The 24,127-nt window shown below is 43.1% G+C and overlaps 1 protein-coding gene across 1 annotated transcript; it reads right to left on the bottom strand.

Moving 5' to 3' along the window:
- Nucleotides 1-1,667: 1,667 nt before the first annotated feature.
- On the bottom strand, nucleotides 1,668-24,088 carry MDH2 (malate dehydrogenase 2). Its single transcript, XM_077482189.1, has 9 exons — nucleotides 23,921-24,088; nucleotides 13,354-13,522; nucleotides 11,678-11,761; nucleotides 11,418-11,527; nucleotides 10,226-10,351; nucleotides 5,081-5,158; nucleotides 3,897-3,996; nucleotides 2,975-3,126; nucleotides 1,668-2,063 (listed from the first exon to the last, which is right to left on the bottom strand). The coding sequence occupies exons 1-9, from the start codon at nucleotides 23,984-23,986 to the stop codon at nucleotides 1,932-1,934; spliced, it is 1,017 nt and encodes a 338-aa protein (XP_077338315.1). The 5' UTR covers nucleotides 23,987-24,088; the 3' UTR covers nucleotides 1,668-1,931.
- Between the last annotated feature and the right edge of the window lie 39 nt (nucleotides 24,089-24,127).

The raw sequence follows: 24,127 nt of genomic DNA, 5'->3' as shown, positions 1-24,127 counted from the left end.
GGATGGAGGACGCGATTAAAGCCAATAATCTTCCTTCTAATCCTTGCAAGGCAAAGGAAAATGCATCTTCGGTCACCTCTACAGGGGCTGAAGTGTGTGAAGCAGTTGCACCACCGCTAGCTTCCAATGACTCACCCTGGCTTGCCATGTATGATCTCTCCAAAGAGGAAGACAGTATGGAGACATAACTGGGATTCCCAGCACCTGGGGGGGGGGGGGGGGGGGGGGTGACACCTTAGGTACCTTTACGGTAGGTCTGGAAGACAGGTACACACAAAACAGTTCTTTTGCTACTAACAATCTGTCTGGAAATGCCTGTTTACACCCTTACGTGCCCAGCGCTCTGGTGTCTTAGTGTGACAAACTGCCTCTCTTCAGTTAAGTATTTCTGAAATGAGTGTCTGATATAAAGCCTCAGGTGGAACCTGATTGGCATCCTCAGCACTTCCCCTCAGCTATGCGGCGAGTGCTGTGTGTGGGCGTTATAGCTATACAACACCAGTTGACCTTGCGGACATGCCCCTCTGCATTCTCAGGCCCCGCTAGGGACCCGGATGGCCAACATGTGTCTGTAAGCAGATTTATAGTTTTGTTTTTTTTAAACCACAGAAGCATAGGGAGTTTCCCCAATGTTACTAGGTGGAAGTGCTGGGTTGTAATTAAACCATGTAGCTACGTCAACCAATCAGCCACCGCCCATATAGAAGTTTATACACATCTCTGTATTAGCAACTTCTGTATTTTTTTACCAAATCCCACAAGATCTATAGTAAGAACCACCTCTGCCACTGGGACCACACATGTTCTGAGACAAAGCTGCACTAAGACACCATAGGTAGTGTAAGGTAGAGGCATATAAAGGTATATTGAAGGAAAAAGCAAAGCTTCTTCCCTTACCTTGTCCTCGCTACAGGATACTGCTGATTTAACAGACCCAACTTTCACCCATCACGATGGGCTGTGTTTAAACACTCTCAAAGACTGGGGCCCTTTTAAAAGGGGTTACGTTCCTTTGGGCCTTGTATAGCACCCCTCAGGACAACTTTAGGAAATATAGCATGACCAAAAAGCGTATTGGTTCCTAGGGACCAGCTCTCAAAGCAGCATTACAGGCAAAACCTCGTCCAGGTACCATCCTATGGCTTCAGTGGCGAGGATGGATCTGATTGTGGAGGTTTCTTTAAATCCAGCATGGCTCCCTCCTGGAGCTCCGCAGAGTTCATCTTCACTCGTGACCAACACCTTAGACACTGGCAAAAAAACTGAGTGCTCCTGGAAGGAGGCGGGGTTATATAGGGGAGTCAACTTCCTGTATTGGTTATATCAGTGAACACCTGAAGGTAGGCCTATAATCCACCAAGTAATTACTTGAGACTGTGTCCTATGATGTACGATAAAGAAAGGGTGCTTCTACTAAATACTGAGCAAAGGGTCTGAATACTTAGGACCATGTGATATTACCATTTCTTTAATAAATCTTAAAAAAAAAAAAAAAAAAAAAAAAAGTCAATACATGTGTTTTTCTGTCAATATGGGGTGCTGGGTGTACATTGAAGAGAGAAAAAAAAAAAAATAACAGTGAAAAATGTGAATATATACTGTATTACACATTTTATACACCACTTTTTTTTATCTGCAAGAAAGCACCAAGACAGACACTCAAGACATTAGAAAGAATAGGATGTTTAATTCACAAATTAAATCTCAACAGTATTTGCTTTTCACTGGTAAAAGCAATGGATGTAAGTGCTGTTACTGAGTTCCCATTGTATATGCTGTGAGGATATCTTGTTTACTGCAAAATAAATATTCAGCAAAAGCCATCTATTGCAATACAGACCTCTCCGCAGCATATTTTATGGGATCCATTTCTAAAGTGTCACCTTGCTTCAATAAATTAGGGAAGCCAACTTCCAAGGCAAGTTTTACATTCACTTGAAGTTCTTTGCAAATTCCTCCCCCTTCTTAATAGAGTTCTTCAACTCTCCCATAGCTTCAGCTACAAGCTTCTCTTCGTATGGAGTTAGTTTTCCCAAGCCAAAGTTCTTCTCAATGCCATTTTTCTGTTGAGCAGAAATAGATTAAAATTCACTCTCATTAAGCACATAAAAAAATGTTCAACTTTATACATTTTAATACCTTAGATGCATCTGGTCCTTAGGCCAAAAATGTGTGATAACTAAACTGTACACAGCTTTGGTCTCCCAGCTTATGTAGCCAAGTGGACATACGACCTATCTCTGGACCTTACACCTGAAGACTGGTCCAATATCTGGCACTTAACCCAGAGTATCCCTAAAACATATCTGCTTTAGAAACACCTTAAAAATAAAAGAACGATGGCAACTAGTGCCACAGCATAGGTTTGGAACTACCAGTCCTCCCGCTTTCAGGATTGCGGCGAATCTTCCTTGCAAAGTTTTTTTTTTTGTGTTTTTTAGATCAGTGTACTTTCCTGACACTGACTGGGGCAGGCCAACCAAGTGCCGGTTACTTAGTTGATTCCTTTTATCATTGCCACCATTTACGTTTCAAATCTTACATTTACTTAGTGTCACCACACAGTAGCTTGACATTTGTATTCCAGTTCACTTCCCACTTTTAATGACATAGTGGGCTGATTTTTTTTTTTTTTATTATGCTTCCTGAAGTGTTCCTTTATCTTAGCTGCTCATTGAGCTGTACATTATGGAATGCTTTCTAACAAGATATTTGAACCCAAAAGATACCTTAGATGGAAAAGCGATCGGCAAATTGGCTATATTAGTTTCACAACAGTTAGCCTTAGTATGGTGTGTAGGGAAGGAATCAGTGCTTAAAAATAGAATTCCACTTTAATAGTTGGTTTGTAATAGAAATGGTTTTGCTTGGTACAAACTATGTGGCCAGACTTGCAAAATCAACTCAATGGTTTGAGTTGCCAACAGTTACAGTAACCAGAGCATGAATTGAACAACTTTTACAACATGCTTACCCCTAGCAGCAGAGGAGTTGAGAAATATGTGCTTTCAGTCTCTTCAGATCTAACAAAAGAGCATTCCACAACACCCTCCTTTCCATTCATAGCATCCAGCAGTGAAAAGACGAAGCGTGCTCCAGCATAGGCCATGGACAGTGTTGCAGATCCTAGAAAGAAATTGTAAGATGATGTAGTAATTTCAATGCGTCACCTGCCTACAGTAAGGAGTAAGCCAACACTTTGAAGTGTACCTCAAGGCACCCCTGTTGTTGCAAATGTTGGCCTATTCACAACCCATCCCCCCCCCCCCAATTCCTCCCCCCTAAAACACTGAAGAGAGAGAGAGAGAGAGAGAAAGAGAGAAAGAGAGAAGAGAGAGAAAGAGAGAGAGAGAGAGAAAGAGAGAAAGAGAGAAAGAGAGAAAGAGAGAAAGAGAGAAAGAGAGAAAGAGAGAAAGAGAGAAAGAGAGAAAGAGAGAAAGAGAGAAAGAGAGAAAGAGAGAAGAGAGAAAGAGAGAAAGAGAGAAAGAGAGAAAGAGAGAAAGAGAGAAAGAGAGAAAGAGAGAAAGAGAGAAAGAGAGAAAGAGAGAAAGAGAGAGAGAGAGACTTTAACAGCAGTATTGTTTGACAATACTCATCCACTGCAGTTTATTTTAATTTTTGCGAATGAGTACATTGAACAGTTAATTCGTTGAAATGGTTCAATTGATAGGATTCTAGGACAGCGCTATGAACAGAGTAGAAAGTCACAAAATGCCCTAAGAGCAGCTATAGAGGGTAGGGAGTTGCTAAAAGCATGTGTACACACCAATTTCTAATCTGTGCCATCAGTCAGTTAATGCTTTCCATTGAAGAATTGCACGATTGTTCATACAGTCAAGCTTATGCTCTATAAAACCCATTCCATAGAAGAAATTGTTACACAGCTCAGTACATACCTGCGCCAGCTTTGGCTTTAACTACTTCTGTCCCAGCTTCTTGAATCCTGGAAACAAGGGGTTCCAATTGGTCTTGAGGAAATTCTACTTTGGGGGTAGACTAAAGCAAGAAAAATAAAATACATACATGTTCTGCGTTAAAGGGCCCATCAAATATAAAAAGGAGCATGTTAGCTTTACAAGTCATTCACTGTTTTCTGCTTCTGTTCTTTGGCTGGCAGAGGGACAGGAGAAAATATAGTAGCCCCTAGAAATCTTTAGTGGCAAATTTCACAAGCATCAGACTAAGGAGCCAGCAGAAGGATGGCAACATTGCTGTGGGCTTCCAAGTGAGATGGGAGGGAAAAAAGGGTAAGGAAACCCCCCACTCTATATCTGTACGAAGAGGATATGCAACTATAAGAGCAGGAGTTCCACAACTGCAGCAGTGGTGCTAGTTTGAATTCAGCCAAGTGGTTTAATCTATGCATCAAAGAGAAAATCTAAAACCAACCAGATGTAAAATCTTATGTAATCCTGCAGACTGCATGCAAAATATGCTTCCAGAGTTAGAGGCGAAAGCACAGCTTTCTGTATACATTTTTACTGGAGGCACTATAACCCCCTTTACTTGCGAGAATCTTAAAGTGGAAGTAAACTCTTAGCTGTAGGTAGAGTGAATATCTAAAACATGCACCATTTACGAGATCATTACAGTGCATGCAGCTGATGTTACTGGCACATGCGCTTTGAAGGGACAGAATACCCACGCTGTCCCGTTAGAGCTCTGTGCCGCAGTACATGACTCCCATGCACCGGAGTTATGTCATGACTCAGCGAGCCTGGCTACACAAACCTGGACAGTCTAGGCGAAGATGGAAGCCCTTTAAGTGGCAAAAGTGTGCCGCTGGATGCTTAATTACTACCACTTTATAGTGATGGTAAAGCTTAATTTTTACTTCATTAAAATAAAAACCATGTTGTACTTACCTGGCATTTAAAAAATTCTCCCCTATCCTCTGCAATAGAATGCCCTAATCCCCTAGCATGTTGGTTACTTAAGTCTATCCCTTTAGTAGACAAAAGGGTAGTCTTACCACCATACTGAAACCAGGCAGTCAGAATTATTTGACCTAGCAAGTATTGGGGGGTGGGGGTGCTGGAATTTGTGCACACAAGAATTGAGTTTGACAGGAAGAAAATACCTGGGAAATCAGAGGTATAATAGTTTTTCCAGCATGTCCACCAACGACAGGAACATTCACACGTGCTGGATCCAGACCCTAAATATAAAAAAAAAAAAAAAAAACACACCTTAAGAATAAAATTAAGATTTTATTTTTAAAATGTACGGTAGGTTTTAAACACCCATTAGCAATCTAGTAAACACTGAATTCATAAAATGGTAAGGAAGGAAGACTCTTTACACAGCAACCTGCTCAAACAGTGATTTTTGGAAGTAATCCTGAACCCACGCAGTGAAGTCTATCACAGAATCATGCCTCTTTAATGCAGTACCAGCAGAGGGCCCAAAGATAAACACCCATCCAATAATGCGTTTCAGCCTTATCCCTTGCGCAGGGACTCTCGGAATCGGAGATTAAAATCTACGTAAAGTATGTAGAACACATTTAAAGTTTGTCAAATTTCAGCTCCTAAGGCTTCAAACCCACCCCCACCCCCCCCCCCCAGATCTATGATAGTGAGAGTGCTTAATTTCCAGGACAATATCCTGCAGGGAGCCAGAACTGGCCCTGAGCTGACGTCTGATGGTAATCGAATATCAATATACCGACTTTTCAGCAGCCACCCAGAAATAGAGAGCTTCCTTTCAGCCCAAAAAGAAAAAAAAAAAAAAAAAAAAAAGACTGAGGGATCTCAACCTGATCTACAGTATGTTGTACCCGGCTAAAGCTGCATATAGTGGAAAATCCTATTTTTTTTTTTTTAACCAATCCTACTGAGGCCTCAGAGTGGTTGGACACTCATGGTCACCAGAGAGACAGAGTTTCTTCCTGCCCGCCCTGATACAAAGAGGTGAAATAATGGGGCTGACAGGGATTACATACCTGGATGTTTCTCCCGTTGGGTATGAGGTAAACCAACCTATTTGGAACATGTTTTTCTGTACCCGAATGCAGGGCCGTCTTTAGAGCAGGGCAAACGGGGCAGCTGCCCAGGGCCCTGTCACTGTTTGGAGCCCAAAGCAGAGCTGCCCGCAAATCAGCGCTGCATGTTAGTGGCACGCACAGTACCTTATTTTTTCGTTTGAGGAGCGGGCCGTGGGTGGGCGGGGCCTTGGGCTCCACTGACGCTCTGGCCCCACCCCTTGCTATGCCTGCAGTTCTGTGTACCTGATCGGAGGAGGAGTGAGCCAACAGCACGGAGTGGAGTGCACTGAAGCCTGGTACCTGAAGTGAAAAACTAAGCCGTGTGGAGAATTGAGCTGAGGCTGAGAATCAGAGCTGAGCTTTCCAGCTCAGGACAAGGCCAGGTCCTGTCTCCTCCCCTGGCTTCCGCTCCCCCTATCCTCATGCCAGTCTGTTATAGAAGATATGTACAAATCAAAAAGAGGGGGAAAACACTGCGCTCCCTATATAAGTGACAAAAAATTGTGATATAACACAAAACAGCAGCTAACATACAAACTAAGTCAAAATAACGAATGATAAACAATGTAGCGCTATAATGTCAAAAAAAAAATTAGAAAAAAAAAAAAAAAAAAACTAGACATAAATCACCAAATGATCTGGTAGTGAAATCAAACTTAAAACGTCAGCACACATCACATGCTGTGCAGTCTAGTAAGGAATACAGAAAATGTGCTTCAGTGAACTAACAATATGAGCATAAAAAAGTCCAGCTATGACAAAATAATGTGAAACGCGAGTCCAGATATTCCGTTGGTATGAACTATGTATAGCCTTCCGTTCACAGCCAGAAAATATTATAGAAAACGGTGGATACCCTTACCGAAAATGGTGGACACAAACTACTGTATAGTAAATGTGTCATGCAGGCTTATGTGCGTCACACACCATTCGTATACATCAGGTCATGGATCACCATCCGGATAGTCGCTGCCCACTTCAGGATCGGTACACCTCAGATCTCCAGGGTTTTCAACTCTCTCGCGAAGGTTCCGGTCAGCTAGGAGCTCAGAGCGGGTTCACCATAAACAAAAAATAAGGACACAATGCCTCTCATAGTGAAATTCCACCATTAAAGGTTTTATTTGGAAAAAAAAAATTCCAAATGACAAAAAAAATGACATAAAAAATATCCAAAAAGAATCACGTGATCCAATAAAAATGAACGATAAAAAGAGCAATATGGGGAGCTAGCCCTACGCGTTTCCTGCTCCCCATATTGCTCTTTTTATCGTTTATTTTTATTTTTTTACCTTCGCGAGAGAGTTGAAAACCCTGGAGATCTGAGGTGTACCGATCCTGAAGTGGGCAGCGACAGTAAAACCACCATTTTTAGTAGCGCTTTACCGTAATTTTTGCGGCACGCTAGCGGCCGAAAAGGGGTTAAAAGTGCCCGCTACAGTGGCACTTTGCCAGTGGTCCATTGATTTTAATGGGCAGGGGCGCTTTATGAGCGGTGAGTTCACCGCTCCTAATGAGCTCCAAAGAAGCTGCTGGCAAGACTTTCTGACATCCTGCCAGCACACCACTCCAGTGTAAAAGCCCTCGGGGCTTTCACATTGGAGTGCATGGAGCTGCTGTTTCAGGGCACTTTGCAGGCTCTATTTTTAGTGATCTAGCGCCTACAAAGCGCCTCAGTGTGAAAGGGGTCTTAACTGCTTGATGGGCTTATTTTGGGCCTGGCTGGTTCACATGTATGCATTTTGGTGGCCCACATTTGCGCAGGCACAGTGCCCATTCATTTGAATGGGCTGCCATGCCTGTGTTTCCTGAATAAATAAAAGTGCATGCATTTAATAGGCCACGCACACCTATGCCCATTAAGCAATGAAATACAGCACTGTCTGTCCATTGTGCTTTTGCAACATGTGACTTACCTGCAGTTCCTACACCGGCAAACTAGATGAAACTGAAACTATGGTGCAGAACACAGATGTGAAGGTTCTGATTGATCCGGATCCAGCTAACCGAATATGTAGATACTATGGAGCAGTGAGCCCGGGGGCGATGACTACAACTTCTAGGCCCATGGCGCTGGAGTTGGGAGGAAATGTGGCAGGAGGTACCGGACACGTATTTGGTTGGTGTACAGTATTAGACACCAGACTTTACTGACTGCAGAGGAGGGAATCGGCTAACTGCCATAAAGGCAAGGGGGCAGAAGGTACCTTCTTACATATGGTCTGGAAATGCAAAAAAGTGAGACCATTATGGTCGCAGGTGACTGAATTTCAGATCATTTTGATTTCCCCAACATTTGTCCTCTGCTACGATGCCTACTTGGGGTCTTTAAGGAAGAAGATGAATGCACACAAAAATGTTCCTCAGGATCCTATTTTTGGTGTGAGGAAACTAGATACATGACGAACACTTAACACTGGGAATGTGGTAAATAGTAAATGCTGCTGTGCAGATGTATATAAAATTACCTACGAAGCTAGAGGGGCTCCAAGGAGTTTAGGATGGTATGGTTTAGATGGGTTGGTAGAAGAGGGATGATGGACCATTAGATTTTCTAGGACTAACCTCTTGAATTTCAGAATGTTAAAATGTAAAATTGCAATTGTTAGATGCAGCTTTTCACAGATTGGGGATAAGGCCAGCCTAAAGGGAATGGTTCAGAAAGATGGGCAGAGGTTAACCAATAAGGTTAATTGGCAACAGATCACAACATACCGTATATACTCGAGTATAGGCCGACCCGAATATAAGCCGAGGCCCCCAATTTACCCCCAAAAAAACTGGCAAACTTATTGACTCGTGTATAAGCCGAGGGTGAGACATGCCTGTCCATCCCTGTGTGTGTGTCCGTCCATCCCTGTGTGTCCGTCCATCCCTGTGTGTCCGTCCATCCCTGTGTGTCCGTCCATCCCTGTGTGTCCGTCCATCCCTGTGTGTCCGTCCATCCCTGTGTGTCCGTCCATCCCTGTGTGTCCGTCCATCCCTGTGTGTCCGTCCATCCCTGTGTGTGTGTGTGTCCATCCATCCATCCATCCCTGTGTGTGTGTGTGTCCATCCATCCCTGTGTGTGTGTGTGTGTCTCCATCCATCCATCCCTGTGTGTGTGTGTGTGTCTCCATCCATCCATCCATCCCTGTGTGTGTGTGTGTGTCTCCATCCATCCATCCATCCGTGTGTGTGTGTATCCGTGTGTGTGTGTATCCGTGTGTGTGTGTATCCGTGTGTGTGTGTATCCGTGTGTGTGTGTATCCGTGTGTGTGTGTGTGTGTGTGTGTGTGTGTGTGTGTGTGTGTGTGTGTGTGTGTGTCCAGCCTACCTTTGTCCCGAGCCTCCGTCCCGTGCCTTGCCTCCTTGCCTCCGTTCCGTGCCTTGCCTCCTTGCCTCCGTGCCGTCCCGTGCCTTGCCGTCGTGCCTTGCCTTGCCTCCGTCCCGTCCCGTGCCTTGCCTCCGTCCCGTGCCCTCTTCGGCGGCCATTGTAAAATTCAAAAGCCGCACCTCCTCCTTCGCCTGTGATAGGCGGAACACTGAATTTCCCAGCAGCCTGTGTTCCGCCTATCACTGACGTCGTATCATCCTCGTCCGTAGTACGAGGATGATACGATGTCCGTGATAGGCGGAACACAGGCTGCTGGGAAATTCAGTGTTCCGCCTATCACAGGCGAAGGCGGAGCCGGAGGCGCGGCTTTTGAATAGAATGGCCGCTGTCTGTCTGCTCGACACGCTGATCGAGCGGGCAGACAGCGATGACTCGAGTATAAGCCGAGGGGGGCACTTTCAGCCTCAAAAAAGAGGCTGAAAATCTCGGCTTATACTCGAGTATATACGGTAATTAGTTGCTTGTTCTTTCAAAACGTTTCAATGTTTTTCACTTTGCAAGCTTTTTGTTGCCGTCCCAACTTTGAAACCATGATGCCGCCATCAATTTAAAAATGTCTCCTCCCACCCCTTTACTTTAGTAGGTTTAACTGCCCCCCAAAATTTATTGACTTTTTTTCTCATATGCTACATTGATTGCAAAGACCTGAATTTTTAAATTCAAGCCAATGGAAACTGGGTCCATCAAAAGCATTCCTGAGCCAATTAAATGCACATGGAGGTTGCCAAAACACAAATATCCATAAGCTCCTTAATGTCAGACCCAATCATGCGTTTGTATACATTACGGCACCAAGAACAGGACCGGAGAATTTCAACCTGAACTAACCTGCCAAAAAATTTGAATGCAAAAGCTTCACTTACCTTGAGCTCTGCTACAAATGTGTTGGCTCGAACAATGTCCAGGGTAGTAACACCAAAAATACGGTTAGGATTGTAAACACCATGTTTCTTAAAAACTTCAGAAGTAATAGGAATAGTTGAGTTTACCTATTAAAAAAGTACAAAATAAAAACTCCTTGTAGCTTTTGCAAATTAAAGCAAAAAAAAGATATATCTATAGCGTAGCCAATTCTAGATAGGTGTTACTATACAGAGTAAAAAACAGAAAAAATAAATAAAAATAAAAAAGTTTGATAAACATGAGATCAACCAAAAAAATAAAATACAAAATTTAAATCCTTTGCTTGGCAATTGTGGAAGATCTTCAGAATTTTTTATTTTTTTATTTTAACTTAAGCAGTCAAGCTTTTTTTCTAAGTAGTAAGGTTTGATCTTCTAACATGCTGCTAGAGAAGCTTATCTGGGCAAAAAAAAAAAAAAAAAAAATTGGAGCATATGCTTCAAAAAGAGCGCCGGGTAATTGAGGAAAGCTCACATATGGAATAGAATGTGCGATATGCATCACTTCTACCCAACAGCATCTCTAAATGTTAAATGACAGAAAACACTTGGTATACAAGTATATCTACAATACAAAACATTTCCTCTCACTTCCGATCTCATACATCGAACCAGAATCACCACTTGGACATCAAAAATTGTGTATTCTTTTCTGATGACAACTTAAATAACCCAAAAAAGTTTTCCTAGTTTTTTTTTTTTTTTTTTTTATAAACCGTTGGCTTCAGATATACTTAGGCCGGGTTCACAGCTACGAGTTTAGTTTTGCAGAAAAGCACTACAGTTCATTTAACATGCTTGCCTATGGGTCACATTCACAGAAGTGTAATTTTCCCACTGATGCACTTTTGGGAAGGGCGAGGGACTCCCACAGCAGGTTGCATTTTTGGTTTGAAAGCCTTTAACAAAAGGCAGCAGAAATACGGTACATCAAAGATGCAGCGCTTTTTTTTTATGCATTTCTGCTGCAACGTAGACACAAACCTGTTAAGATTCCAACCCCTTCACCCCATGTGCAAAATCAGAAATAAAGATGTAAATATTGAAAAATCAGAGCATGCAGGTTGCTCTTTGCAGCACAGATCAATCTTTGGATCTTACCAGTAAGAGAGTACCTAAATAAAATTACAGTGTAAACCAGCACTAAACTCACGGGATTGGCGATGATGCAAATCATGGCTTCTGGGCAGTGTTTAGCACAGGCATCAGTCAGTGTGGCGACAATAGATGCATTTGTGTTAAACAGATCATCACGGGTCATGCCTGGTGTCAAAAGAAGAAAAAGATTGGAAAAAATAAATATATACATAAAAAAAAAAAAAAAAAAAAAACACGAACAAAGTGCATGTGTGTATTAGTCAAGTCTTAGGCTAGATTAAAAAAATAAAAAATAAAGCCAAACACACCACATACCAGGTTTCCTGGGAACACCAGCAGGGATTACTACAACATCAGCACCTTTTAGGCTCTCTGGAAGCTGTTCTGCTCCAATGTATCCTATTTGGAGTGCAATACAATTTTGAAAGAGTTAAGAATGCAAAAAGCATACAATGAGGGGAAAGGGAGAAGGGAAAAATAATACATACACTCCATCACATCAAAAATTCTCAGTTTGAGAAAGGTTTTTGTTCTATAGCAATTAGTTTGTTATATCCACCCCCATTGTACATAAAAAGTCAACATACCCCTGTCAAAAAGTCAGGTTTCTTTGATTTTGGGGGGGGGGGTTGGGGAATACATACATACATACATACTATGTTGAAGCGCCCTTTGATTTTATTACAGCACTCAGTCTGTCTTTTTGGGTATATCAGCATGGCACATCCTGACTTGGCAAGATTTGCCCACTCTTTGCAAAAACTCCAAATCTGTCAGATTTGAGGGTCTCTCCTGCACACAGCCCTCTTCAGATCACCCCACAGATTTTCATTCCAATTATGTACGTCTTGGATTGTCATGCTGAAAAATGAAGTTCCTCTTCATGTTAAGTCTTCTAGCAGAAGCCTCAAGGTTTTGTGCCATTTGGAACCGTTTAGAATGCCCTCTACCTTGACTAAGGCCTATGTTCCAGCTGCTTCCACCACCATGCTTCACAGTGTGAATGGTGTTCTGGTGATTCGCAGTGTTTTTGCCCCAAACATACCTTTTGGAATTTAGGCCAAAAAGTTCAACCTTGGTTTCCTCAGGCCAGAACACATTTTCCCACATACTTGTGAGACCTCAAATGTATTTTTGCAAACTTTAGCCAGGCTTGGATGTTTTTCTTCATAAAGAAAGGGCTTCCATCTTGCCATTCTACCCCATAGCCCAGACATATGAAGAATATGGGAGAGATTGTCATCACATGTACCACACAGCTAGTACTTGCCAGATATTTCTGCAGCTCCTTTAATGGAGCTATAGGCCTCTTGGCAGCCTCCCTGACCAGTTTTCTTCAGGTCTTTATCAATTTGAGGGATGTCCAGTTCTTGGTAATGCCACTGTTGTGCCATATTTTCTCCAGTGTTCCATGGTATATCTAATGCCTTGGAAATTTTTTTGTACCCTTCTAACCGATAATTTTTTTTTTTTACCAATGAGATTCCTCTGATGCTTTGGAAGCTCTCTGCAGACCATGGCTTTTGCTGTAGGATGCGACTAAGAAGAAGTCAGAAAAGACCTACTAGAATAGCTGAACTTTATATGGGGTTAATCAGAGGCACTTCAAAATGAGGGCAGCTGTGTACTGATTCTTATTTAACACGAGTTAAAATGTAATTGCTTAATTCAGTTACACATGTACAGTTATAAGAGGCTGTGCAGCACACTTATACAACCACATTATTTTAGTTTACCTCCGCCCCCCCCCCCCCCCAAAACAAAAACAAGTTTATAGGTTACTTTTATGAAATAAAAGTGGAATAAGTTAAATGGATTTATCTTGTTCTATTTTTTTACATCACAGAAACCTGACATTTTAACAGGGGTGTGTAGACTTTATAGCTCAAAGCAGACCATCTGGTGTTCTACTGTGTTTGCAAACTAGTAGGCACTACCCCGAAGCAATTGCTAGCACCAATATAAAAGGGGTCAAAACCAATTTCTCTTACCTGTCACTTTGGCTCTGGTTTCAATGTGGCTCAGATCTGCAGCGACACCTGGTGTATGAGCAATATCATAGAGTGCAAGGTTGCTGATTAAAGGACTGTTCTTCAAAAGCAAGGAAAGAGGCTGTCCAATGCCCCCAGAGGCTCCCAGCACTGCCACCCTGGCATTGTTCTAAGGAGATAAGGAAACATAATAAACAACTTAAAATTGTGCAGATTGCTGCAGAATAAAAATAGGGCAACAAAAAATACAATGACCAAAGTTACATTTAAAGTTACTGCCATGAGAAAAAGCATGAGGGCTGCCATTGCTGGCCTTCTTCTAAATATGCAAGTTGCCTGACTGTCCAACATCAGTACTTGGAGTGAGAGACCCAAACAAGCCTGGCATATATTAGCCAGAAAGAGTCAGAGTTAGACCCCATTCACAGCTGAGCGTTTTGTAGCTTCAAGCTACAAAACGCTAGAGGGGGGAAAAAAAAAAAAAAATCTATTCTCAATGGAGATGGTTCACATCTCCACTCCATGTCGCCTTAAGCCAAACGCCTGAAGCTCAAAAAAAGTTCCGGACCCTTTTGTCGCTTGAATTGAGCAGATTTGGGCGTTTTTCTTTTAACATTGGTGACCTTTTGCCCTGCACAAAATCGCATCAAAAACGTGGTAAAAATGCAGCAAATCGCAGTAAATTCGCGTGATTTTCTGCTTGAAAACGCTACGCTCAGGTATGAATGCAGCCTCACTCATCTCTGCTTGTCAAGCACTAAAGCATGACAGCCAGAGAACCAGTATTCACAGAATCAGGTAAGCACTGGCAGCCTTTAATTCCTTCTCATGACAGATTCTCCAAGTGCATGGAAACAAAAAAAAAAAAAAAAAAAAAAATTATAGATGTGTAGAAAAGTTTCTCCATCTTGTTCTAATTTTGCAAATGATTGGTGTGCCATCTTCTCTAGAGGTCGACCGATATGTGTTTCTCTGGCCGATGCCGATATTTAGAAATCATGGCAACAACCACTATTTTATTCCCTAGGATCTCTGCTAAAAAAAAAATATATATATATAATTTTTTGGGGGTCTAAGTGATTTTCTGGCAGAAAATACAGGCCTTTTACTTGTAAGCAACAAGTGTCAGAAAAGATTTAGTCTTTAAATGGTTAAGCTGAGAACTTCTACAAACTGAGATGACTTCATTCATTCAAGTGTAAACATTGTATCTTTTTGCTCTTTTCTTGGCAGACTGCCCAGAGAGGAGACAAGTAGCTTCTATGAAGACTCAGGCAACTTGCACTGACTTCCAAGTCATTTCCAAGTCATGCTGTAGTTCTACAAACAGCCGATGCCGATTAAAAAACGGCAAATATCGGCCGATATATCGGTCGACCTCTAATGGTGGTCAAACAAGCCTCTCTAAATGGATTACTTTCCTGACTGATCTCCCCCAATAGAAATAGTCCATCTATAGCCGCTTGCCAACCACCTCACGCCCATATATGTCAGAGGGGCTCGTACAGGCAAACTAACGTACCTGTATGTAGCACTTTGGAGGGGGGGGGGGGGGTAAGTGCTGCAAATGGTCTGGAAATGGTCTGGAAATGGCCTGACCCACATCCGAGTTAATGGTAGATGTGGAAAGGGTGCCTCAGTGGGACTTTAAAGGGGTAGGACTGCCCCTTTAAAGTCCCACTGAGGCACCCTTTCCACATCTGTATGTGGCACTTTAGGAGGCGGCCAGCAAGCTCCGCAAGTCTGGTCGCGTGAACTCGATCGCATCACGGGAAGCGATAAGCTAATGCAAACAAGCATCTCCCCGTTCTGCCTAGTGACAGTGTTACTGATCTCTGCTCCCTGTGATCGGGGGCATGTCACACATAGCCATGAGCCCCCCCCCCCCCCCCCGTTAGAAAAACTCCCTAGGGCACACTTAACCCATACACTGCCCCCTAGTGGTCAACTCCTTCACACAGGAATCAATGCATTTGTATAGCACTGACTGCTGTATAAATGACAATGGATATAGAGATGAGATATTTATTTTAGTAGACATCCTAAATAAAAACAGTGGTTGTTGCAATATTTTACGTTACACTGCATTTGCGCAGCAGTCTTTTAAATGCTTTTTAAACCAGTAAAGTTAGCCCTTTTTGTATAATGTGAAAGATTTTACGTCGCGAGAATCGTGATCTTTTTATTCCAAGCAAAAAAAATTGTGATATACATACGGATCGCCGCCATTACTAGTTAAAAAGCCATAAAACCATCCCCTATTTTGTAGACGCTATAACTTTTGCGTGAACCAAACGTTATAAAAAAAAATTTATATATATATATATATATATATATATATATATATATATATATATATATATATATATATATATATATATATATATATATATATAGCAAAATGTAAAAAATGTGTTCTCTTCAAAATCGTCAATTTTGTTTGGGAGCCAAATCGCACAATTGTCATTTAAAGAGATGCAGTGCCAAATCGCAAAAGAAGTGCTCTGGTCAGGAAGGGGGTAAATTCTTCGGGGACTGAAGTGGATAGTTGACAACCCATGCCACACAGGGAAGTGGACAGATATATTTGGAAGACATGGATCAATCGCAATATGACCGAATTTGTGAACAAAGCATCTCAGCGTTGCCTAAACATTAATACACCCTGTTCAATTGACCAAGAATTTCCTTGAGTAATCTTCTAATACCATAAGTGAGCATGGCAGGAAGAATCCGACTAGCTTCTTGACAAAAGAACAAGACTTCTGCACTCATGCATTTGGGAGCCTGTGGTCTATGACATAAAATTCTGCCAAGTTGCCACACCCAGGAGTCACAGCTGGCCATAGAAATCAGTGTGCCATTACTTGTGTAAACATGCACATGTCTACATACTTACACCCCTGGACATAGACTTGCTGACTTATGGATACAAAAAAAAAAAAAAAAAAAAAAAAAACACTTTGCACATCCATTCTAACCCGACAGCCAGGGTCAGGGCTAATGGATTTCTATCGGATCCCTTGGTGATCAAAAACAGAACAAGACATGGATGTCTACTGTCAGCTCTCCTTTTTGCCCTGGCTCTGGAACCCTTCCTCAGTCATGTGCGCCTGAATCCAGATGTCACTAGCATCAAAGTGGGGGACTCCCAACAAAATGTGTTTGCATACGCAGACAATATGATGTTCACACTTACGAACCCCCTAATATCCCTCCCTAATTTGAAACCTATGAAGCGTTGTCCAATCTGAAAATGTTATTTTACCAAAGCAATGGGGGGGGGGAAATACAGCAGCCTCTCTTCTCACACCTCCAAGCCAGTTTTAAATTGAAATGGGCGTCTATCTCCCTGAATTGACTTCATCCCACCTAGGCCCTCAAGCATGTTTTTGACCCAAAAGCTGCAAGGCTCCATTGCCCGTTTCCCTTAGTTTGAATGGCGGCACCAGGACCTGAGGGACGGGTCGGCCGACATCGCAGGCACCCTGGACAGGCAAATGTTCTAAAATAAAAAATATTTTTTTTTTTAAAAAGTCAGCAGCTACAGTGTTTGTAGCTGCTGACTTTTAAAAAAAAAAAAAAGGTTTCTCAGCTGGCCCACCACTTTAAATAGAAAACTGAAGAGGAATAGATCTCAGCATAGGCAAACTTCTGGATGGCGAGCCGTGAAACTGCCAGCTTCTGAAAGGTGATCCTCCCCAGAGGAGAAGTCAAGCAGCATTCTTGAAAAAAAAAATACCCATCTGTATACAAGGCAGGGCGTTTCCTCATACACCAAACGGAGCCAATGCTGCCATTTTCAGCAAAACCTTGAAAAAGTGCTTTTTTTTTAATTAAAAACCTGTACACTATGCATAAGAATGCCCCATTATGGCTGTGTCACACAGAAGAGAAAGCACAGGCAAATGATAACAATTGGCATCATACTAGTTAGGATTACATTGTATTAAGGGTTGCAAAGTAAATTTTTAAACAAAGTTATACTTACCTCCACTATTCAGCTCGTTATGCACAGAGTGGCCCTGAACCTGCTCTTCTGGGGGTCCCTCACCGGCTGTCTCGGCTCCCCCCCGCAAGTACTCCTTGCGTTCATGCGAGCTCCCTCGCATGGAGAGACGCTGCTCCTGTGATACAGTGAACAGCTATAGCCGCTCACTGTATCACTCGGCCCCCGGCGCACCATGTCATTGGATGCGATTGACAGAAGCGCGAGCCAATGGCTGCGCTGCTTCCAATCCATCCACTCTAGCCAATGAGCAGCCAGGCTGAGCGGTGAAGAGGATGTCGGGGGTGAGCGCGGAACTTTCGAGGGGTCAGGCTGGCACTGCCAGATGTTTTTTCACCTTAATGCATAATATAATTTACCTTTACAACCCTTTAACTTCTATAGTACTTCTTGAAAAGTTCTGCCGACTTCATTTACATGACAGAATGAACTTGGTCACTGTTAACCCACTAGGCTCTGAATAAAAATTAAACTCAGCTAGCACTGTCAGTAGGCTGATCATATTACATACCTTATAATTTGCTAGTTACAAGTGCTCATGTTTGTACAAAGGAACAGGTGAAAAGTCTTTCAATGGCCTGGCCAGCATCCAACTGTGCTCAATGTTGGCACTTAGGCCCACATGCATCCATTGCAAGTGTTTGTGTGTCCAGGAAGCACAGGTGCAGTGTCTAGCCTGGCTACCTGAAGCCCAATAACACTATGGCAGGCCAAAATAGGATTTTTAAAAACAGCTCGTTTGTAAAATCCTTTTCTTTGAAGTACATCAAGGGACACAGAGCCATAATAGTTACTATGTGGGTTAAATAGGCCAGCTTCAGGTTATGGACACTGGCACGCCCAAAAAATTAAAAAAGTGCACTGCCTATATAACCCCTCCCACTACCAGCAGTACCTCAGTTTTGTAGCAAACCAATACACATGTATACCAAGAAGGGAGGGACCTCTGTTCCTGATGTACTTATAAAATTTATTTTTTGGTAAGCCGGGAAGGGAAGGCAGAACAATATCCTGGTTTAAATGAAAACCTGATACTACCTTCGCTAGGAATTTACAATGAGGTCGTAATACAACCTCATCTTTATGCATAAGCAAATTTTTTTCTCTTTTAAAAATCATAAGCCAGCGGATACTCTTCTTGTAGAAGATATTGAAAACAAGAAGAACCATTTTCCTCCACAAGAAAACCAAGGGAATCTCTCGAATTGGCTCAAAAGCCGTTTTTGTAAAGCCGAGCCCATGACACATTTTCTGGGGCGCCAACCTCTGGATTCACACCAAGCCTTCCAGACTAAAATACGATTCTGGAGGCCAGCTTCCTAGCATTAGGCTGGGTTCACACTGCTGCGGGGGGGGGATCCGGATGTGAGTCGCACCGCACTGCAGTGCAAATCACATCAGATCTCTGTAGCGATGCGAGTTCAGCCATACAGATAGTATGGCTGAATTCGCATCGCTCCCGCAGCAAACTCGCACGGGACCCTTTTTTGGTCCGCAGCAGAATCGGATCGCATGGGTGTTCACACCATGCGATCTGATTCCTGTGCGAGTGTGCAGATCGCACTGCGATATGCGGACGGATCTGGGGGTGTCATTAAGATTTCATTGACACTCCCAGCAGTCCGCATAGGGCAGTGTGAACTGCCGGCGGGAGTCATGCGATGCGGGAAAATGCCGCGGATTTGCGGCGTTCCCGCATCGCTATAGTGTGAACCTAGCCTTAATCACAGAAACTACTGAAGTTGACAGCCCACAGTCCTTTAGAATGTGGGTCTCAATAGTCAAACCATTAAAGTTTAGCATTTTTAAGCTAGGATGGAATACCGCACCTTGCAAGAGGTCTGGCCACAGTGGTAGGGTCCAAGGGTCCCCTACCACCATTTTTATGATCTCGGCAAACCAAGATCTCCTGGGCCACAAAAATCACCTCCTTCCCTTCTTGCTTGATCCTGCGAAGATGACTCGAAAGCAGCAGAACAGGAGGGAACGTATAGCTCAGTGAGAACTGATCCCACAGAAAGTCCAAGGCACCTGTTCCGCATGCCATCAGATCCCTTGTCCTTGACACAAAGTTGTTGATCTTGTTGTTGAACCTGGACACAAACAGATCCATGTCTGGAGCTCCCCATTTTTGACATAGAAAGATGTTGGGATGAAGGGACCATTCTCCTGGGAACAATTGTTGGTAAATCAATTAGTCCGCCTGACAATTTTCTATTCCTAGAATGAAAATTGCTGATAGGCAAGGAATGTTGCTTCCTGTTCAAGAAAGAATATGATTAACATCTCTTTGGGGTGCACGACTTCTCATGCCCCCTTGGTGATTGAAGTAGGCCACTGCAGTGGCATTGTCAGATTGAATCCTGACAGGATAATTCCTTAGTCTGAGCATCCAGGCCTCCAGGGCCAGGCGTACTGCCTGAATCTTGATGGGCAAGGTCCTCTTCGAGTTGGACCATTTTCCATGGACAGATGCTTCTTCCAGGACTGCTGCCCAGCCTAGAAGGTTGGCATCTTTACCACCTTCCAGGTGAATGGCAGAAAGAAGGTAAGAACACAAAGAACCGCGCTCTCTTCAAAAGTGCTTAATACATAAACCTCCCACCTGAGGCCAATGTCCCAGCCTGGAAGCTATGTATAAAAAAGTGAAGTGCAACCAAATAAAGTTATAACAAATGTGACTACCAATAGCCCATACTATACACATATTCAATCGTAAGTATATGAAAAATTATTTTCAAAAATTATGAAAAATTACATATAAATGAACATTCAAATAAGTCCATGTGTAGCAGTCCTTAAAGAGGAGGGCCGTTAAAAAGAGTCAGCAGCTGCAAACACTGCAGCTGCTGACTTAATAAACACACTTACCTGTCCAGGGCGCCCGCGATATCGGCTGGCGAGGCCGACCCGTCCCTCGGTTCTCTGCGCCGCCATTCCCTCTAAGGGAAACAGGCAGTGGAGCCTTATGGCTTCACTGCCCGTTTCCTACTGCGCATGCGCGAGTCCCGCAGCACTTTCTGAATGGGACGCGCTGTGTTCTGGAACACACAGTTCCCAGAACACAGCGCGACCCATTACCCAGAAGACACCGCGACGAGGAGAGAAGACAGAAGATCTCCGGAGGAGGAAGAGGAAGATTAGGATTATGTGCCTAGCAACAGGCATTTCTGGCAAGTAAAAAAATAAATAATTCTCATTTTTTTAGATTTTTTTGTAATTTTTAATATTTTTTTGTTTTCAGGGTGGCCCTCCACTTTAAAAGGAATCCAATCTGTAAAATGTTCACAAATGCAAACCACCACGTGTCAATTATAGTGTGCAAGAGAAGTTATTGATTCTTTGCTTCATGTTCCAAATCGTGAGGCATGCCACAGTGCACCACCAAAGATCAAGAATGGCTCCTTACCAGATGTCACAAGTTAATTCGCTTATCAAGGAATCAAAACCAGGCTGTATGCACTCCACAATCCTCCAAACGCCACCCTCCTTCAGAGTCATGGTTCGGTATCAAACTCCAGTTTAAATGTAATGCATGATCTACCATAAAAGAGGGAAAAGAGGCACTCCCATAGTGTAAAATCGCTTATTTAATATAAAGACTAAAACTAAGAGACACACTTACAAACATGCAGTAAGGTATGGCATAACAAGTGGGAAGCACCGGCCGTAGGCAAATCTCCACAGGCCCACCTTCTTCAGATGATACAGTTGGTACAGTTCACAAGGCAATAGAAAGCGTGTCGTGATACTTCACGTCGTCTCGGAGCACTGCCTCCAAGACGACGTGAAGTATCACGAAACGCATCTGGCAGTGAGCCACGCTTTCTATTGCCTTGTGAACTGTACCAACTGTAGCATCTGGAGAAGGATAGGCCTGTGGAGGTTTGCGTATGGCCGGCGCTTCCCACTTGTTATGCCATACCTTACTGCATGTTTGTAAGTGTGTCTTAGTTTTATTCTTTATATTAAATAAGTGATTTTACACTATGGGAGTGCCTCTTTTCCCTCTTTTATGGTGGATCATGCATTACATTTAAACTGGAGTTTATGATACCGAACCGTGACTCTGAAGGAGGGTGGCGTTTGGAGGATTGTGGAGTGCATACAGCCTGGTTTTGATTCCTTGCTAAGCGAATTAACTTGTGACATCTGGTAAGGAGCCATTCTTGACCTTTGGTGGTGGTGCACTGTGGCATGCCTCACGATTTGGAACATGAAGCAAAGAATCAATAACTTCTCTTGCACACTATAATTGACACGTGGTGGTTTGCATTTGTGAACATTTTACAGATGGATTCCTTTTAAGGACTGCTACACATGGACTTATTTGAATGTTCATTTATATGTAATTTTTCATAATTTTTTGAGAATAATTTTTCTCATACTTACGATTGAATATGTATAGTATGGGCTATTGGTAGTCACATTTGTTACAACTTTATTTGGTTGCACTTCACTTTTTTTTTTATACATAGCTTCCAGGCTGGGACATTGGTCTCAGGTGGGAGGTGTATGCTTATGTATTAAGCACTTTTGAAGAGAGCGCGGTTCTTTGTATTTATAGATTTTTGGTATATAATAGAACTGCAGCACTGACGGGAATTGATTTTTCTGATTTTTTTCTGTAGCGCGATTTTTCTTTTCTTTTCTTTTTCTCGAGTGGCAGAAAGGACTTCCTTTTTTGAAGATTCTTGGATATCAACCACCAATTGAGGCTCTGACGCACATTGGGGGATAAATGCATTGGAAGGTCCAGAGCTTGGACCTTCTTGTTACAAGTAGAACAGCCTCGAAAGAAGCCACCATCTTTCCCAAACAATTTCATGCAAAGCTGAATGGAAGGATTCTATTGACCACACTGTCATAGCTGTACATCGGCCCTTTAAACAGCTATAGCGCCTGCTGCACAATTAGGGACCCGGGTGTGCGTACAATGTCTGCCAGCCATGCTGGATAGCGGGCATGAGAGCCAGGTTGGGGAGGTGTGTGTAAACACACAAATCCCCATTCTATCAGGAGAGAAGAGACAGATAGTCTGTTCTTAACAGCAGTGACCTGGCTCCTCCCCTAGTCAGTCCCATCCCTATACAGAAAAAACCCCCACACACACCCCTCGATTTCCTCCTAGTGTTAACCCCTTCCCTGGCAGTGACATTTACACAGTAATCAGTGCATTTTTTATAGCACTGACCGCTGTATAAATGGCAATGGTTCCAAAAAAAAAGGTGACAAAAGCGTCAGATCTACCCGCCACAAATCGCTGTCACTACTAGGGAGAAAAAAAAAAAAAAAATTTAAAAAAAAGGGGGGGGGGGGGGGGGTTTGGTTTTCTTCAAAATTTACCCCCCCCCCCCCCCCCATTTATAGTGAACATAATATAAAACCACAAGAGGTGAATACCACCAAAAGAAAGCCCTATTTGTAAGGAAAAATAGAAAATGTCAATATTTGCTCACATCGCACGACAGAACAATTGTCAGTTATAGTCCTTTCACACTGAAAGTGCCCAGGCGTCGGGGGGGGGGGGGGTAAGGCGATGCTATTTTTAGCAGTTGCTGGCAGGGCAGTTTTGACCCCTGCTAGCATAAAAAAAAAAAAAAAAATAAAAAAAAAGGGGGGGGGGGGGCGTGAGGGTTAAAACTACCCAAAAAGCGCCACTGCAGCAGCGCTTTGCCAGCAGTGCTACCCATTGAGTCCAATGGGCAGGGGCGCTTTAGCAGCAGTGTAGTCACCACTGCAAAGAAGCTGCTTGCAGGACCTTTAGTGACACCCGGCCAGTGCAGCGCCCCAGTGTGAAAGCACTCTGGCATTGCAGCTGAGGCTTTTTTTCCAGAGCTAAAAAGGGTGGGCAAAGCAATAGAGAATATAGATAAATCTCTCTCAACCTCTAAAGCACCACCCAGAAGGTGAATGTATATGGACAAACAAAACGTTAACACTTTGCACACTACAAGCGCCAGCAATAATTCTAGTGCCACACCCCCAACTGTAACTCTAAACTGCTAACCTATAAGAGGGCATTTTAAGGGTCACCTCTGGTAGATATTTTTTTTGTTGGGTACCATAGTTAGTCACCATTCCACAAGCATGTGCAAATTTTAAAGCATGACATTTTAGGAATTTACTAAGCACATCAACTTTTATATATTTTACTGATCAGGTATTGTGTTTTTGTGCTTTAAAATTAGTGTAATTTTCTAAAAAATAAAAAGCTTGAACATACCCTTATTTTTTCCTCTTCCCCCATACTCAAAATTATTTAAAAAAATATTTTAGTAACATTTGAACTTTGCCCACATGCTTCCCCCCCCCCCCCCCCCCCCATGTATGAAAATGTCAGAATAGGCCTGGGAGGCAAACAGTTAATGTGATGTTCCCACACATCTAAGCAGCCTACAGATCCCCTAATGATTAGAATACATTGGATCCTCGACTTTGTCCGTGCATGGAATGCAGAAACCTGCGTCTCCCGTGGCTAGCCATTGCCTAGCCCTGACCTAAAGGAAGGCATCCCCGTGCTCATCATTATACAGTGCCCAACGCCCAGACACATACCTGAGCGCTAGTGGACAGTCCTCGGACGAGGCCGCAGGCGGCGGGTCTGGCGATGCGGGAGAACATGACGGATGACGGGCACACAGTCTTGCAGTGACTCCAACGACCTCCAGCAGCAAGAGACAGCGGAAAAGCGAGGGGGCGGAGCTTCCTGGTGCGTCGGACGTGTGCCGTGACCTTCCTCCGTCATAGATAAAGGCCGGCTTC

Source organism: Lithobates pipiens, unplaced genomic scaffold (assembly GCF_037356315.1).
Source record: "Lithobates pipiens isolate NorthernLeopardFrog02 unplaced genomic scaffold, aLitPip1_a1.2 Scaffold_16, whole genome shotgun sequence".
Lineage (NCBI taxonomy): Eukaryota > Metazoa > Chordata > Amphibia > Anura > Ranidae > Lithobates > Lithobates pipiens.
Note: the sequence above shows the minus strand (reverse complement) of the source record. Positions and strands in the feature narration are given on the sequence as shown.

Bases quoted from the DNA above. Each gene is read 5' to 3' on its own strand.
- MDH2 (XM_077482189.1), bottom strand. From the start codon at position 23,986: ATGTTCTCCCGCATCGCCAGACCCGCCGCCTGCGGCCTCGTCCGAGGA. The intron at 11,762-13,353 runs GTAAGAGAAATT...CACTCCAAATAG, and splicing joins AACCAGAGCCAAAGTGACAG to GATACATTGGAGCAGAACAG. The intron at 3,127-3,896 runs GTATGTACTGAG...ATTTCTTTCTAG, and splicing joins TAAAGCCAAAGCTGGCGCAG to GATCTGCAACACTGTCCATG.